Genomic DNA, 19,546 nt, shown 5'->3' with positions numbered 1-19,546 from the left:
TTTAATACTGAAAAAGTAAGCACTAATATACAACATTCAAATTTCAGAGGTATTTTTTATTCAAATTCTGATGGCACATATTTACTTCCATACTGATCAACCACATGGTTGACCAATTGTTCAGCAAAAATGGAAGTTGGCATTAGAGGTGAGTATTGGCATGAGTGTTGCGATTCGATACATGTCGTAATACTTGGGTCACGATACGATATTATCACGATATTACTGTATCACAATATATTGCCATATTTTCCCCAGCTATCAAAATCAAATGATGAGATAAAACAGCAAATGCTGTATATTTTCATCAGAAAATATTGATTGGGTATTATTATCCATGTTGTTTGGGTTTTTCTTCCACTGTGACTGCCTCAAATACAGATTTGGTGCTGCATGCACAGTTAAAGCGCTCCACAGCGCTTTCTGCCAGAGTGGTGGTGCAGAGGTAGCCCATTTTCTTATCAATGTTTATGTAACCATTTTTTTTTTTAATCGATACTAAGAAGTGAAAGATCGATATTATATTGGGCAGCCGAATATCACGATATATCGCCAAAACGATTATTTCCCACACCCCTAGTTAGCATGCAGTTAAAAGGTTAAGATCACTGTTTACTTCATCCTATGCCAGAATGTGTTTTGGTTCTTTTTTTGTATGAAAAAAGCTCCTTCACCCTAAGCAACAGCCACATCCAGTCCCTTTTTGGTTGTCAAAATGCAACAAGACAGAAAAGTTTTGATGCTGACTCCAGCGACAGTCACTACAACAAATGCGTCAGTCATTACCATAATTATGCCTGTCCCATCTCTAGAGGAACCTGCATCAATTTGCATTGCTGCGCTCCTGAATGTACTTCTACATAAAGATCACAATTAAACTGACCACTCTGTTGACTAAAATCGCATTTGGCCTGATCTCACCATTAAACGTGTCATGTCTATTAGCAGTTGGTGTTAATTAACTAATAAAAAAACAACAAATATGTGTTTTGCTCTTTTTCTTTTACAGGAGAAGATCTCCGTGTTTGCACTCATGAACACACTTGTTGCACGCAAGAAATGGAGGACAAATTTGGTCAGCGAAGTAAGCTTGACATCGAAAATCTGCTTGATGAGAGAAGTCATACGCTGAGAAGCACATTTGTCTCCAGACATAAAAGATTTGACGGTATGTCTTTTCTTGTTACTAGTTTTAATACCTTATCTTTTTAAAATTATTCAAATACTTTCCCCATCACAGTATTGTTAGTGGAAGAAAGAAATCAAAAGAAATTGCGAGTAATCCTAAAGGATCAGGTCTTTTCTGATTTACCCTGAGGAGGAGATGACTTTGAAAATCTCATTAATATCCTTTGGTTTGAAGAAAACGTCCTGTTGGAATTAAACACAATTTGTTGTGCAGCAGATTGACAGCTTGAATGGCATCACTGAGACGCACTCTACATGAATAAGGATGCTTGGAGTTATTATGTAGCATGTGATTTTGTTTTAACTCTTATATCACTGTTCAAATCACCACGTTTCATTATTTTTCTTTGAGTGAGATCATACTGTATTTTAAACCAAACCTATCTGTCCCTCAAAATGTTCACCTCGTTCTTATCTTTTATTTTTATCTCTAACAAAAAGGGTTCTATTAAAGAATATTATTTCTCCTTATTTTTCTCCTTATTATTTCTGCAACCATTGGACTGTGTAGGTGGCCAAAGCTTAACACTAAGGACAATGAAAAGGCATAGTGGGGGTGAAACTTGTCAACATTAGCCACCTGTCAGCTCAGTTTTCTTTTTTTTTTTTGGAAATTCTTGCAAGACATTGCTCTTTTTGTTTGTTTAAATGAAATCCCCTTAAGTATTAAAACCTTTTTTTTTACAGAAAGATCAAACAAAAGGCTAAGCGTTTTAAGGAAAAGAGTATTTTAAATCTTTGTTTTATCTTATACTGTAATATAGGCTATTAATGTTACCACCAGAATGGCCAATGTTGAATTTTCAAATAACTTTATGTACGGTACAACCCTATGCCGATACAAGAAAAAAGAAATAGATAATATGAGCCCAAAATATCTGCCAACTGATGTAACAGTCCATCTCTACTTTCTGCCCACTCATAAGTATGGTGAATGATCTGTGTTGATAGGGGTGACACATTATCTAGAATGCATGACATCATGAACTTTAGTTTTCTGGATGAAAATAAATGGGTCATTAAGGACTATACCAGCCAGATAAGGATGCAGAAATTTAGACAAATTAGTACAGAAAGAGTTTAGGAACATCAACCTTCTTTTATGGCCATTTTATTTTTCCCAGCTAATTCAGAAAGGAAGGGGAATGTAACAGAAGACCAATGATTCTGAATGATCTAAAGATATTGTGTAAGAAAAAAAGTCTATTACAAGCTACTCATGAGCAGATACATTGTGGGAACTATTCTTTCAAGATCTTACATTAAATAGAGTGGTATAGGGCGTTAAGGAGTTGTGGTTTTTGTAAGTCAACTGTTTGACAGTAAAAGTTGAGTCGAAGCAATGATGACATCATATCCAGAGGTGGGTAGTAACTAGTTACATTCACTCACTTAGATTTACAGTACTTGAGTAATGTTTTGGGAAAAAAAAACCACACAAAACAATTTAGGATTAGATATAATGCACTGTACTTTTTATTTTAACTTAAGTAAAAATGTGATAGTACAGTATCACCACTCTTACTTGACTTAACATTTTTGGCTACTCTATCAATTCACTTTTAATGAAAAGAAGCCTTTTTTAAACAAATATGCACCATTGAGAGACACACTTTCTTCTTTTTTTACCCAAGGCTTATCTGCTGTTTTCCATCTGCTGAGCCTGCTGTGTCATTTACAGTATGAATAAGCTTATAACAGACCAGTTTTTCATGCCTTTCACACACCGCCATGCAGGCTCTATCTGCTGGGAGTGTTGTCCAGATGTGAGTCGACTCAGCCTAATTAAGTCAGCAAGTTGACTTTTTGGTGAATGCCCTAGTATTGTCATGTATTTCTGGTATCACGCAGGCTAGTCACAGTCTTACATTTTCATACGTTACTGAAATGTACAGTAGAATATACTTTAATTTGAATTGTTTTACCAGTATAACCCCCTTTTGAAATACAAAAACATGCATAATTTAATGTCATCCTCATTCTTCACTGAACAAGGTTGTGAGTATTAGGTGAAATCAACCCTTTACTCTGCTGTAAGGTTGAACTGTGAAAGGGGTGGGGGTTGCAGCAGTAGCATACACACATGCATAACTCCAGGCTATCTTTTTTCCCTTGGGATTTGTTGCCACTCTCCATTTCTAACTCACAGTAGATGTCCTGTGAAGAGTTTTTGCTTTGCACTTGCTGTCTGCGCTGACAACCTGCTTTTGGGCCCAGCCATGGGAGGAAACACCAGCTAAACTGCACAAAAAGAACAAAGTACATTTATAAAAACTATAAATCTCTGAATACACAGTATAACCCCATTTTCATGAGTTAGTGGGAAGGAGGAGTTTCACAGCTGGAACCCACCGCGATGTCAGACACAGCTTTGACACAGCTCTCCACAGGTTGTGTAGGTGGGGACAGTCATGCAGACATCTTGATCTGGCTCAGTAAGTCAAATATTGCCCTTTGAAAAAAAAAACTGGATTCAAAATAAAGTATGGTTTTCTATTTATGGATCTGGTAACCATATTGCAGAGAAAAGTAAGACTAAACATCTGAACATTCCTTTCAGGGCTACAGAGGAAGAAGCACAGTCACTAATTAATGAAACTGTTTTTCTTCCTCTGCCTTGTAGAAGACAGCATTTGAAACCAAACATATAACATAACATGTCTAAAAATTGTCGCAGTCTGCAGATGCTTGTCCTAGACGTTAGACCTACAACCTGCTGGCAGGCATAAACGCATGTCACGGTTTTGCAATGTTTAAATTTTCTTTTTGAGTCTTCATTGGTTTCATTTTCCTTTTGTGTTGTTTTCTGGTTGTATTTGAGTCTCCCATTTATACTCCTCCTCTTCAGTTACTTTTTGCTGATTTCTCGTCGTTTGTCTGCTCCTCATCTGTGTTTTCCATGACGTTTCCTGTTTTCTGTTTTTTGTTTTTGGACTTTTGCTTCAGTTGCCTCCTTTATGTTGTCAAATCTTCGAGGAACCACCTCAGCTTCAGTCTCTGCATTTGGGTCCGCTAAAAACCTCCACCCAACCTGGCAATATGTGTATTAGGGGTTTTTAAAAGTACATGTAGAATTTTGAGGGTTTGACAAGCAGCACTTCAGCTGCTATCCTTCTTTGTTGTTAGCTAAACTGCTTCCCCAGGATGGGACATCATTACTTCCACAGTGCAAAATTCTGATTCTGATCACCCCCATCTTGGTTGTCCATCACTGAAGTCAATTAGTGTTTGCCATAGCAAGCCAACACTAAATTCAATATTCTAAACAGTTGAGTTCTATTTCAGCAAAGTATTTTTCAGCGTTATTTTATATGTTTGTATTTTATTTTATATATTTTTATGTTTTATTCTGCCTTTTTATGCTTAACTGCTTAACAGTTTTTCTGACTCTTAGCCATTGTTGTTTCTTGTCATCTTTCAGAGCTAATTTGTCCTCATTCTTAATTATTCAGCTATTTACTTATACAGCTATTTACAATGATCCATGATATTACTGTATCACTTTAATGGTTAGCGGTTTCAATCTTATTACTAGTGTCTTTTTTTTTTCTTTTTTTTCTACATTTATTAATTTTCTTTGTCTTTAGGAATGAAGTTGAATGTTAAAAAAGTTTTTAATTAAAGTAGTTTATGTTAAATTTGAGGCATTTTACTTTGGTTGGAAGTTGTTTTTCTTTATGTTGAATATTTCCAGGGCAGGCTGTTTAGGAACTTCAGTGTACTAATGTGCAAATGAGGTTTGGCTGTTTCTACTTAATAATCAGGATGTGCCCCTACATGGTGTCTTTAATTGAAATAATTACCTGAATTCATTTTTAATCTTAAAAGGACGTGTGACATATTGTTTATTTAATTTATATGTAATCTCATTGTTAAAACATCATGTAATCAGCTTGAAATGAATCAACACTTTAATAATATTATGTTGTTATCACTCTGTCCGCCATAATAATACTTTCTTGCGTTTGTCTAAATGTTGCTCCAGAGCACATCAAATTCTAAGTAAGACCACATTCTTACCGGTAGGTTATTTAGTCGCCCGTTTGTCATGCTTTTAGTTCCACCTACACAGCGTTAATATACTGTCTGTGATATTTGTTCATGTCCTGCAGACTTTGATTTGTCTATAGTTGTCTATAGTAGTTAAGCAGCCCACTCATATTCTGGAATTGACAGCCAGGAAGCCCTTTTGTTGATGTTTTAACTATCCACTTTTCCACTCTTACCCCTAACATACAGCAGTTACTTTGCTTTAAGAACCTTCTGTTCAGATCATATTTGATAACAATTTTATGTATTTTGTGAACTAAGGACAAATATTGCACAAGGCAGCTGAGAACACAGCCATATGTTGCTGATAAAAGATGAGTTATGTACAGAATACAAAGTAAGGCAGCAGTTCATAACAAATTGGGATTATGGAAAAAGTGTAAAAAGTATTTATTTTAAATCTGAATTTTTAGGGGGAGATTTTATGATTATTTTTCTTTAAGAAGATTTTAGGAGAAATGTGAGTGGGAGTAGAGATCTAAAATAACAGCATGCACCCCAGGATTCAAAAACACACTTATGGGACCCCAGTTTGTGCTTTATTTACCGATCAAGAGTATAACTATTAAAGTAGTGTTGCTTATAAATCTTAGCTGAAAAAAATGGTTTTGCTCATTAGCATCTAAAACAGATATTTTTTTTAATATGGTGCTGTGCGATATAGCAAACATGTGGTCTTAAATAGTGCCCTAATTTGACCATTGTATTGAAATTAAATAATTTTCTAAAATACCCGTTGACATACATTTTCTAATTAAGTTTTTCTGCAGTTGAACATATGTTAATGCTTATTATGCAATGAATTACATGCAATATGCACTTAAAATCAGAGGTGTTTCCTTGACATGACAGCAGGACTGCCTCAGGTAATCACAAAAGGTAATGTAGAAACAAAAGGACTATCTGCCTTGCCACTAAAGCAGCTCTTTGTCGTCCAACCTATCAGCTTTTAACTGTCACTGACAGTGATGGACTTCTCATTTGACTGATGTCCTGCAGAGAACACCTAGTGCTCTACTGGTAGTAAAAGGGATTTACAGCATATCATTTTCCAGCTCATTTAGGGCTTGCTTTAAAGATGGTTGTGTTAATGCTGCTGTCCTCTAAACTTTGCTTAGAAAGGTGACAAGGTTTGTTTATATTAGATCACAGCATGAAATCCAGCTTTCAATACTGTCGTCTCTTGTACATTGACACGATTGGCTGCCTCATCCATGTTATGGAGCTGTTTCAGCCGTTGTTCTTGCACTAATTTCCTGCTGTTCCTGAGCTCAGGAACGCTGTCCCAATTTACATCTGTTGTCTGGGAGATTCTTCCCCCTGTTTTGGGTACTGTGACTGAAAAAAAAATGGGCCAAGCGCAGAACGCTTGGCCCATTTTTTTTGAAAGATTTTTGTCTTTTCAAAATGACAAAATGATAGTAAAAATACATTGTATATTAAAATAAAACCTGTCTTATTTGCTATCAGCTTTTAGGTGCTGAACTAAAGTATAATTACTTGATTTAATTTGTAAAGCTTCATTCGCATACAATATCAGTATAGTGTAGATTTTTAAACTTAGAAATGTAAAGATGTAAAGAGCTACACCAACCAGTCTTCCTATTTGGCTTATTTCCTTACCAATATATTTGGCTTTATATCTTTTGTTTCTGAAAATGACATCCAAAAATTCTTACTACTTTTGATATAGAGCTTAAACCCTCAAAACAGGACTCCTGTGTTTCAGGATTATTAAAATAGACAACTGATATTTTTGTTATAACAGAAACCATCAATGGATGGTTGAAGCACAAAAAAACTTGCTTTCTTTTTCTAACATAAAAAGAAAAGCTGTGTCAAAACTATACACAGCCTTGTGTGCACAGCGAGAGACTAGTGCGAAACTGAGATTTGTCAGTAAAATATTATGAGCTCTCAGCATGTCAGAATTATTGAATGCACCGCTGCCCAGTATTTCAATATTGTATTTATGCATCTCCCAAAAGACTTAATTTGGTCAAACATCTTAATCATCCAAGTGTTAAGAATGTTGCCTTTTTAACATTTCTGAATACAATTGTTTCCTATGAATGCTAATTAATTAGGCTGCTATGTTTTGTTTTTGTCATGCTTTCAGTTTCAGTCAGACTATTCACAACATTCAATAATTATTCACTCTAATCACTGCAAAACAGAGACAGCTTACATAAATGTCTTATGAATAGACTATATTATATTTGTGGTTGTTTATTTTATTTTAAAATGACTTCACTGATTTTATTTCAAGTTCATTGTAAATTTTCAAGTGACCTTTCTGCACATCTGCCATTATTTTTATTTTGAATTTCCTGCAGCAATGATGACTTGTCTTATTAAGAAATACGTGTCAGTTTGGCACCCAATATCTATGAAACCATGCATACTTAATAATATCTGAATTCATTGTAGTAGAGTTTCTTTTTTTACATTGGATGTAAAACAAAAGCAGCCTGGGATGAAAGCAAAGTGTAACAAAAGGTAAGCTAATTTTACCAGCTCCCCAGAGGACCTATTGTAGTCATCTAAAACTTACAAAGCCTGATAAGACATGGAAATTGACAAAAATTAACTTTGACAAGATAGCATCCTTATTTCAAACAAATTTCATGTGATAAATCCTAAGCAGTTTTCATTCAAACAGCAACAACCTGAAATCCTATCTATTGTGGATATAGTGACTAAAAATACACAGTCTCATTCAAATAGCAATAGTATTTCAAGCACCATACATCCATTGAAGTAAGACCAATTTTTATACTTTTTCTTGGTTTGGTTTTGATATAACAAGTCAAGTGTGATATCATGGAGAGTAATAACATTTTTCTACACCTGCTTAGCTTAGAGCTAATGACCACTATAAATCCATCACACTTTTGTCTGGGCCATTATGATAATTTGCTATGATGTGCATTTCTCATGTTGGATGGAGATGTGACTTACTTCATGTGAACTGTTTAAGGAGTGTTTTCACTTTGAGAAAAAGGTGGTCGTTTTGACAGATTTATCAGTCCCTTTAAAAGTCTGCCACCGATAAGAATACTGCCAGTTACATATTTCAAATACTCAATAGTCTGCTTTTGATAAATGGCCGTATAGACAAGCCAATCTCACTGGTATTCACAGGACACCTGCAAGTAGTCCAAGTCAGATGGACACAAACAGCAGCTCCTCCAATTTTGCTAATAAGAGCTTTTTTGTATTTTTTTGTATTTCATGGCTTTTTAATCTTGACTGAATTTGATCTTCTCTGGTTCAGGGCTAAAAATACAACGGGCAATTTTAATATATACCATTCAGTTTAGAGCTCATTGTCCCCTGTGCATATTGTTCAACATTACTTGAAGTGATAAGCACCTTCAGTTGTTGATGATGTCTTCCTCTATGCCAGGGAATAAGGAGAAGTCTATAACCTTGGTATCTATTGGGTGACGGTGGCTTGTTATGTAGTATGGTGCAGCAAGCTTTTACCTTGTGTATACAGTATTAGGTCACCTACTGTATAGCGACCGCCAAGGTTGCTTGAACACCTGCAAGAAAACCTAGTACCATCTTCAGCCTTGAAATCATGGTTGATGAAGGAGTTGTCTTGGTGTACACGGTCGCCAAGGAAACAACTTTAGAATGAAGCTCTGAAAACCTGACCTTTCTGCAGACATTAGCAGACTTGACCTCACGTAAAAGCACTGGAAATGGGTGCCTACATATGCAGAAGCTATGAAAATGGGATATACTCATTACCTACTGATTCAGGCTGAGGGAGAATTAATAGCAGGGGCAGACAAATAGAAATACAAGAGGGAAACTAAAGTACCTATCCAATGGTACAGGACAAAAAAATAAAAAACAGTAAAACATGTCATAAACTCACTGGCAAAGAAATGCATACCAAGTTTACATATCAACTAAGGAAGTTGAAAGCACCTGACACTAGTCAACATAAAGAAATGAACTAAAAGGGCAACAATGATAATAGAATTTGGTGAGGACTGTAAAACATGATAATCAATACCAAGGAAATGCTGAAATACATGAACACTAAATGAAAACCAAAGTATAACACCAACAGATCATGAAAGGTATGAGTCTTGATTCATACTAGATTTTTTCCCCTTAAACCTCTAGTTAGGCATGCATTTCATTTTTTATATCCTCAATTAGATTTTATGCAATTTATTGTAAAAGTTCCGAAAGTAGGACCCAGAATTCGGATTCTGACAGTTCAGTCCGTGCTCAGAGAACAAGGATGATTCCAGCCGAACGGCTGACAAGACACAGCGGACGCTGACAGAGAGTTCCAGACATGGAAGCCTAGAGGGCTGCAGAGCTGGCAGGAGATCAGATCCGAGCTGACAAAGGAAAACAGGGTAATCTACACGGTGAAGTCAAGAGGCAGATCCAGGTTCAGTCCACAGAAGAATCCAACAGGAGTCCAAAGACAGGTCAGGCAAACAGATCAGACAAGGGCAGGCAGGCTCAAAGGTCCAAATACAGAAACGGATCAGAATCAGAACACAATACAAACGCTATAGAACTCTCAACACCAAAGGCTTAAAGAATAATCTGGGACTGATGGCTGGGATCAAGGAGTTTAAATAGAAGCAGGAGCAGGTGGATCAGATGAGCAGTGATGAGGAACAGGAAACAGCTAGAGAGGTGAATAAAAAGAGTAATCAAGCAAGCCATCAGTGCTAAAAGCATGACATTTATATAGATAAATTGACCCCTAATTGTGAAACTTACTGCTCTTATCAAGTTGAAGTCCCTAATTATATCACTAGTATTTTAGTGTGCTTATTGTTTTGTTTTTTTACAAGAATGAAATGCTGTTGCAAATGTGAGATGTTCTTTTCCAGCCAGAGCCTATTGGGCACTGGTCTAACCAATCAAAACGTACTGTCCCTCTATATGCTCATTTGTCAGCTGGTGAATGAGTACACATATGCATGGTTTATGAAATATTTTTTCCGTATGGTAATTGTTGTTTAAATAAAGCTCGTGTTGTGATTTGATTTGTGATAGATTTTTAATCAACTTGTTTCAATCTAGGTTATAGAGAAAACATTTTAGTTATATCTCAGAATGATAGGATATGTTTGATTATTTTCTCTTTTATTTTTCCTTTTTCTGATTTTAAGTAAATGCCACTGGAATTTATAAAGAGTTGTAATTTTTCTTAAAAATTCCTGACCTAGAAAGCTGAAAAAAAGTGAGGTTGCATCACACTTGATGCAGTTTTTTTAAATTGTGGTCAAAGGTCTGCACAACATGATTTCAAGAGCTTCCCATTGAAATAAGAAGCATCCTGCTTTAGTCGCAATGTACCACTATTTTTTACAATCCATATCGAGAATGCACACTGGTAGTTGGTTAGTTTGATCAAATAATTGTGTCTTTTTTTTTCAAAACAAGGTGATTCAGAGTTTTAATTTATTCTCAAAATTTTTGGTTTCATTTTCATGTTGTAACACTGACTGCTGTTTGTACAGTAGGAGTGTTTAAGCACTTTTCTATCAAAACACACAAAAAGAAAAAAGTTCATATCAGATCTTTCAGAGGAACCTAAACCTTAGGTCATTAAACTTAATACCTGAACCTAATTTAATACATTTGGTTTATTCCCTTTAATGAGAGATTAGCTCAATTAATTTGTGGATGAGAAACCTAAACCTAAGGTAAATGGATTTAATATGACTTCATTAAATTCCCATTGGGCCTGACTTTGGGACAAACATCTGGTGTGTACTTCCAGCACTGGTTGTAAAAACAGCAACACCCTGCCTCTGCTCCATTCTTATAGAATTTAGTCCACACCTTGGAAAACCGTGATTTAAACCCTTACTAGGCCATTCATCAGAAATTATAAACACATCTGGCCTGGGGTCCCTTAATGAGCTGGAGGGTGTTCCTGGGGATAGAGAAGGTTTCCCAACTTGACCTTCTCCCCCTGTGACCCAATCTGGGATAATTGGAAGAGAACTGAGACCGGAAACATTTTTAGAAAACAAGCAATGCTGGTTCTTAGGATTAGACAAGACTAAAAACTGCCATAGTTGTTCCATTTCGGTTGCTTTTATTCTGATTTCACATTAGTTGTAACCTATTTTAAAATACAATCTTGTCATTTGTATTTTCACATGTATATTGCTAAAGTACTTCTCATCTTTAGCTTGATTACTTCCAGAGTTTCTGTATGACTGAACTCTTGAAGCAACTTTGGCCACTGCCTAATTATCTTATATATATATATATATATATATATATATATATATATATATATATATATATATATATATTCCTTAAAATATAACTATGACCAGGGTTCTCTAATCCGGCTGAAGGATAAGGTTATTTCCTAACATTTATGAAACTCCTAAGGCAGTGAAATCATCCTGTCCTTAGCAAAAAGTCTGACCCTGGGCATATTCTTTTCAACCTGCCAGCTGATCTGTGAGGATGATGATCTTTGGATCATACTAAAACTTGTTACATACTGCAAGAACCAAGATGTTTTTATTTGTTCTGAGTTTGGCAAGAATTAATGGATGGACGGACGCGCGGACACACAGACAGAAACACAGACTTTAGAGGACCTAATGATAAACAAGCTTTCAGTCAATCTTTAAACCCTTTCTTGTGTTTGATCCACTTTCAGGGATCACTGTGCCCCTTGGTCTATTCAGTAAAGGAGAAAAATCACCCATTTTTTTTATATGAGGTCATATACCATAATCTTTACTTACTACTTCTAAAACATTTATAACACATTTTACCATTGTAGCACAACATTCTTTACTGAGAGATCATTGCATAATCCCTCTAAATAACCCTGTGTCTTAGATTTTTGCTTCACCGAACCTCTTATTTTGCTTGTGTGAATTAGCTTAGAAATGAGATGACCATAGTGTAATGTAAATTCCTTGTCAAATCAACTCTGTGTCAATTTGGCCACCAACAAGTTTTTAAACCAACAAGTTGTTTATAGATACAGTGAAAGGATTAGCCTACTTATTTTAATTAATAAGGTCTACCAACTTTTTTCTTGAGAATTTCCTGGTGTTTCAAATAGTTCTCACCATGTAGTATTGAAAGGTTCTCAGGGCCTTTTGCAAAAATAAAAAACAGACCATCCACTGTAATCACCAGGGATAGATTTGGAAAGAAACCATCACAATTTATCAAAATGAGAGTATATGCATTGAGAAATATTAAAATTCATAACAGATGTTTGATTACTGCTGTTAAGTGTTATAAATTAGTACTACTGAAAATACTGGTTTGCAAATGCATAATTGAATTATTTAATTATTTTCTGAATCTACATTATGTATCATTCTATGAGTAAGTATCTGCACAGTATAATTTGATTTGTTTTCTCTTTCTGTTTTATATATTCAAACCCAGAATTTTTCCTGGAGCTTCTGGAAAACACAGAGCGGTCCCTGAATGAGATGTTCGTGAGGACTTACGGCAAGCCTTACATGCAGAACGCTGAAGTTTTTGAGAACCTGTTTGCAGAGCTCAAGCGATACTACACAGGAGGAAACGTTAATCTGGAGGAAATGCTTAATGATTTTTGGTCTCGGCTGCTGGAGCGCATGTTCACGCTGCTAAACTCCCAGTATGTCATCACTGAAGACTATCTGGAGTGTATCAGCAAGTACACAGATGAGCTGAAGCCATTTGGAGATGTGCCCAGGAAGCTCAAGGCTCAGGTTACTCGTGCATTCATCGCTGCACGCACATTCGTCCAGGGGCTTTCTGTAGGCCGGGAAGTGGCCCAGAGAGTGTCTAAGGTAAAATTTCTTAGCAGTTCAACTTCATTAAAATATTATTTCATTAAGTAAAAAAATGTCTTTAAAACAAACTGTGAATTTGATCTAGGTTTCCTATTCAGAGGGAAAATATTTATCATGTGACCTTAAATGAAATTAAAACTTCCTCCCAAAACATTTTTTGACTCTGAAAGACTTCCTTTTCCTTGCTATACTCTTTCTGAGTAATGCATGCTCTTCATGTAGTCATCTTCAGGAAATGAAAGGCTCAAAGGAGCCCGTTCTGTCACTGTCTAGAAAACTGGTTTGAAGGTTATGTGAATTTCTCAGGAGAGATGCCCTGACAACGAAAGTGAAGAGAAAAGCATTTCTGCTATCACAGTTTATTGCTCTCTCGCCTAATATTTGTTCACACGGCATATACAAGCCATTAATCATGCTGTTGCAGTCATTTTCAGTTTGATGCAATATAATGTTGGTGCTGCAGTCTGGGAATTGATACAGCTCTCATCACGTACAAAGTTAGGTAAAATGAAAAGCAAAAGGCTAAACCTTGGCTATAGTCACATTCAGCAACAACAAAGCTGTTTCTAAAAGCCCTCTTAAGGATAGGAAGAGGCGATGATTTCTCAAGCGATTCTGTTTACTTTTTTCTCCCTGTAATCGCTTTAATTCAATTATCAGCCCTATGAGTAATAATAATAGAGTCTCTGTACAGCTGAAGTAGAAGCCCATGGAAATATTGTAATCCTCAACTATGAGAGACAGATAGAATAGAGGAAGCTGATATTCTCCTCTCCTCCACAAGATCCATTCATTTCAGGCTGTCCTCACTGTGCACTCCCTGAACCTAAAAGATATTTCCCTTCGCTTCAGCTTACCTCCCTTCTACAGTAACAGTGGTTAGGCTCATTTTGAAGCTGTCGCACAGGATGCGTTGTTAGCACGTGTTTACTGGGTTACACCCTGCTCCTCTTCCATGCCAGCATGTCCCAACTTCACCTCTTGACATTTCGGTGGTACCCTGAGATCCGGGTCAGATGTCTGGGACTGCAGCTCTTTGATCCACTGTGTATAAACTCATCATGACGGATTGAGGGAACATGTAATGAAAAGAGACACCCTGCTGGAGGCGACTGTTTCACGTTGCCACCAAGACTGGAAAGCTATGCTCATTTCTGCAGAGATGTGAAATACACTGAATTAAAAATGGTAAAGTTGAAATTATATTTCCTTTCTGCTCCAAAATTGAGACGTATAATTCATTGACGGTCACATAAACTGCAGCTACATTTCAAATAGGGCTTAACAAAGCATGCATGCAGCTTTATCTTTAAAATGTTTGTCTTCTTACATCTGATAATATATTTTCTTTAGATTTAGTGTTTTTACACCTTCAGAAAGAAGTGATTTATTGATGGCCGCTAAAATAAGAAAAACAGGATCCCACCATGATTTACCATTATGGTACCGGTACATTCAGAGTGATGAGTTTTTTGTTTGTCAATTTTCTGTGACAAAGATCTCAGAAACTTCTTCAGGGTTTTTATTGGCCTCTTGGCTGCTTTCCAGAAAAGAACCTTTCTTGATGTCAGTTTCACCCCTGGTCTATCTGCTGCGTTTCTTGGTTTTATGAAGCTGTTTTTTTTTTTTTATGTTTTCTAACAAACCCCTAAGGCCATAAATGAACAGCTGGAGTTACGCAGCACTATCAGAATAAGAGACACAACAATTATAAAATTTTTATTTGTACAGTTTTGAAAAGCATTCATCTTTTTCAAACCACCTCACAGTTAAGTTACTTTTTGGTTTTCAATTATTGTTTATTTAAAATAGCAATAAAAAAAACTAAAGAAAACATGTTATGATGCAATGAAGGGCAAGATTTTCTTTAATTCCTCTTGAGTTAATAATAATTATTGAATAATTATAAATAGTGCAAATTGTTTAAATAAGGACCAAAAATGAATCCTGCTTTTCTTGTGTTCCTTAGAACAATGGAATTTGTTATAAGGTATTAATTAAAAAAAAAATTCAAAATTTTCAGTTAACTAAATTAAATCTGTGCTTTTGAAATCTTGTTGATTTTAACAAAAACTTGTATCTATAAAAAGCAATGTTATTGAACAGTGTACCCTACAAACTATGAAGTAATAGTACATACATCCAAACAAAAAGTCAAATCATCCTGATCCTTTTTAAGACATTTGGTTGCAGGTAAAATGCACTAATCACAAGTTTCAAACTTTAAAATAAGCATAAAATGTTTTCCGTCATAGCATCTTGATTTATATGTCGCAGCTAATACACGCAACGGTGGAAGTAAGAAATACGAATCATTTCCTTTCCCATTTAGTTATGTCCCAGTGTTTTTTTAATCTATTTTATTAGAAAACTTTAATTTAAAAGAATAGGTGCAACTATATACAGTGAGCAAAAAGGATAATCAAACACTATCATTAGTTTACAGAAAAGCCCAAGAAAAACATCAAAAACTCATTGCAAACCCATTTCAACAAAAAATACTTTCCCTCTCAATTATTCACAGAGGAAAAAAATAATGTTTATGCACTCAGATTCATCAGATTGTCCAGTCTTGAAAATATTCACATTTTTTAAACAGTCCAAAAATGTCCTGTGAAAGTTGTTTGTCGATGTGTTCACGGGGATGGACGTCTGTGTCTTCGGCAGGCAATGTTAATAATGTCATAGCTTGTTAATCTTGAAACAAAACAACGATTCATTCAAATAAAACACAAGCATATGAAGCTTTTTTCTCTGAATCACTGGGAATGATTAGAAAAACACAAGCATATTTAAATATTCTCCAGATCATTGGAAGACAGGATCTATACAGAAATCCAAGTAAAACAAAGCATATTGTGTTTCTAAGCCACATTCTTACTTGTATTATTTTGTTAATAACCATTGCTCATCTCCAGGTTTCCAACCTCAACCCTCTTGACGCCTTTATACATATAAAAAAAGATATAAGATTAATTTAAATATATTTTTTTTATGTAATAGATTCATTTTTCAGATTTCTTTATTGCTTAATCCATTTGATAACTATAATTACAGTATTCAGGAGGTTTGTTCCCGTGTTTAAAATTGTTTCTCTTTGTTGGTGTCAGCACTTTTTAAAAATTATTTATTTTGATTTACATTCAAATGTTTAAAACATCTGAGTTTAGATTAAACACTGGTTTTAATAGAGCTAATATTTATTATGTCTCTTTCTTATCCACATTTGTTTTAAATTTTTCTAAAGGGCAGCGAAGACACCTTATAACCGTAAGACATTAAACCGAGGGCATGGGCTATACCATCGATCATATCATTATCGCACTTTCAGCAGTTCTAGTATCCTATTGTCAGAAAGTTGGGTTTTTTTTCTATGTCAAGAGGAGTAAACAAAACACTCTCTCCAGCTGTTCATTCTGAGGGAACAGTACGTTAGTTGTTGCATTGCATTTATCTGGTGTGAGTCCTACCCTGGGATGTTTCTGCTTAGAATGAACAGCTATAGACCAAGAATAGATGGGTGTTTAACTTCAGTCTCTATTGGGGTTTTGTTAGCTTCCCAGAAGTATTAATGGAGCTTTTTATCCTTGTGCATGTCCATTTAACACCACTCAATGATTTTAAATGTTCAGTTTTGACCATGCTTCCTAGAAAGTCACATGACCTTGACATAGAAAGCATTAGCCAAATCCTTCTTATCTATTGTATAGGCATTCACATGGAATAGAAATTTGACCAACCCAGACTACTACAAGTAAATTACTGTAGCAGAAAACAAAAGCTAAATTAGTGTCACTACTTGTATTTGTATCTCTTCCCTCTGAGAAATTAAGAACTCGTAATATGTAGCCGTTCCTTTTAAATTTTTAAAAGAACAACGCAAAGATAGAAGCACAGCAGATTTTATAAAAGCTTAGAAATGCTGAATAATAAGCTGAAACAGTTGTTGTGTTTTGGTCATTTTCTCTTTGTTAGTAAAAGTTAGGAAAACAAATGTTATGTGCAGCTTAGTGGTCTGGTAGAATCTGATTACCTAATTATTTGGCATGAAAGTTTTTGTATCACATTTGCAATGAATAATTGTCTTGCAGTTAGAATTTCACACAGAGAAATTACTAGTTGAAAGAACTGCTCACTCTAAAACCACCCTAATCCGTAAGTAAATCAGATTGATTTATGTGCATAAATAACCCTAAAATGGTCTAAAGTATACAATTTGGAAGCCTTTTGCTGCTTAACAATTCTAGCATTTTTTAAGCACAGAAGAGAGTCTTTTTTTTTCCTTTTTTTCTTCTTTTTTTTTTTTTTTTTTTTTTTAGAAAATTGGCTGATTATATGAACTCCAAGCTTGATTGAAATCAGCTAATTGGAACCATTGCTTACCATTTATGCTGTAAGTGTTTGCTTTATTCTGACCCTCTAAAAAGACCAGAAATATGTGTAAATCCTGAAATTGTTACTATGGTGATCAGTCAGCCAGGGACAGCTTTTCATAAATGTAAAGAAAAAGTACTAAGGACGAGTTAAAGCACATGCAGGTCCTCTGACATTATTTAGAATAAAATGGAAAAGTTGGTACTTTTCAATATTCAGTAATTCAATTTAATAAATATGTATTATAGTGATGATTATGCTACATCTGTTTCTTTAACAATTAGCACTCTACATATAAACCCTAAAAAACAGTACACACTATTTTTCTGTGTTTCTCTGGTTTAACATGCACACCATATGCTACACTGCAAAAAAAAAATCTCACTAAGTCCATTTGTATCAAATAAGTATTTTTTTGCCAATTAAATAACACTATATTTAGAATAAGAAAAAAAGCAACTGCAATCTCTTATACCAAATGCTTTAAATCTAGTTATTTTATTTGAAGGGTAAAAATACAAATTCGTTTGGCAGATCATCTTATTTGCCTACTCAAAGTTAGGATGAATACATTGATTTTAAGGAATTTAGACTAATTATTTGCAGTTTGAGGCTTTAGTCGTCACTGCAGCTGCACTGGGGCTGACTCTAGGCCCCTGGCCATTTACTGAATGGTCCTCCCATTTTCTTTATGCCCTACTTTTTATCCAGCTGCTTATGATTAAAGAACACTTGTGCCAAAAATTGTAGCTATCTCTCTTTTTTTTTACTTTTATTTTTGATTTTTTCATGGATTGCAATCCATTAATCCATATTTAAGAAGTGATATTTGGATAAAGTATAGGTAAATAGCTCTTTTCCAAACTACAACAATGCTAACTAGATTAACATTTTTTACTTAGCACTAAATTTGAAATTGTGTGGCATGAAGGATTTTGCTCTTCTCACTCATCATGCCTTTTTGAACAGATATCACTCTAAAGTTGAGCTATTCTCATGCACACTTCTTCAGTGGAAATTCTCTGGAGCATTTTTAGAAAACCTCTACTGAGTTTCAGTCCAGACTTTTCACACAGATGCTGTTCATGCATGTCCTTCAGAGGAGAGATATTTTTTATTATTATTTTCCTGCATTGTATTTTTGGAAATACTTTCTCTCAAATCAATAAAAGAATTCGCACAAAAGAATCCTGATACATATTTATTTAAATAAATCCCGCTGTGGCGAAAAGGCTTATGTATTTTGACATTTTTACAACTTTTCTTTGTTTATGGATGAACAGCAAATAGAGTGAACAGCAATCTATGCACTTCCCGTGATCTCAAGGCCTCACAGCTGAATGCACTGATAAATTGGAGAACACATTCATCTATCAGCGGATAATGATAAATAATAAAAAGGCTCTTTCCCAAAAATATTTGCTGCCTGATGTATCTCAAATATTAATGTCCAGGTCTGAAATCTAGAAATATATGTGGAGTAAGAAATAAAATGTAAAAAAAGAGCAAGAGCCAAAGGCAACTGGGTACAAGCTTTAAGTTTCTACCTAAAATATTCTATTTCAAAGAGAAGCTGGAGAACCAACTGACCAGCATTTTAAAAGTGCTCTGTTATAGACATAATCTACCTGTTAGTCACCACAATAAAAATAACCATTTGCTGAATAACTTTGAGACTTACATAATTCAGAGTAGCAACCAATGTATTGGTTGTGAAAACTTTTAATAGTGCTGAATGCAAGCAGCTGAAAGTCATAACTTTCTGCTCATAAGCCCTCTGTGTTTAGCTGTCAAAGCTCTGTTCCCAAGCACACCGTCTTTCATAGCTCTGAAATTCTTTAAGTTTGTTTTTTCTCAGTTTCTCACAACAGACATTTTTTCCCTGAACTATGATTTTGAGCTAACTCTACATTTGATATTTTGTTGTCTACAAGCAGCAACACCTACGTTTCTGTAGATAAAGGTTGTTTTCTATTGCTGCTCTGCTTGAACATAAGCTAACCTCTTTTTCTTGTGGAGAATTTTTTTTTAAATTCCATTTAAAAACAACTTAAAAACAGATTTGTCTTTTCTTCACACTGTAGGATCTGTAGTTGCGTGGCTGTAAAATATGATGA

The 19,546-nt window shown here is 35.1% G+C and overlaps 1 protein-coding gene across 2 annotated transcripts in view; it reads left to right on the top strand.

The window, feature by feature from the left end:
- The window catches only part of LOC119793886 (glypican-6-like), a 130,309-nt gene that overhangs the window by 44,864 nt on the left and 65,899 nt on the right, over positions 1–19,546 (top strand). For both annotated transcript variants that reach the window (XM_038301170.1, XM_038301171.1), the window contains exons 2-3: positions 1,010–1,168; positions 12,661–13,052. In XM_038301170.1, the coding sequence (XP_038157098.1) occupies positions 1,010–1,168; positions 12,661–13,052 (551 nt within the window). The remainder of the gene's footprint in view (positions 1–1,009; positions 1,169–12,660; positions 13,053–19,546) is intronic.

The sequence above is a fragment of the Cyprinodon tularosa genome, unplaced genomic scaffold (genome assembly GCF_016077235.1).
Source record: "Cyprinodon tularosa strain WSP-4 unplaced genomic scaffold, ASM1607723v1 ctg463, whole genome shotgun sequence".
NCBI lineage: Eukaryota > Metazoa > Chordata > Actinopteri > Cyprinodontiformes > Cyprinodontidae > Cyprinodon > Cyprinodon tularosa.
This window is presented reverse-complemented; position numbering and strand designations above follow the sequence as displayed.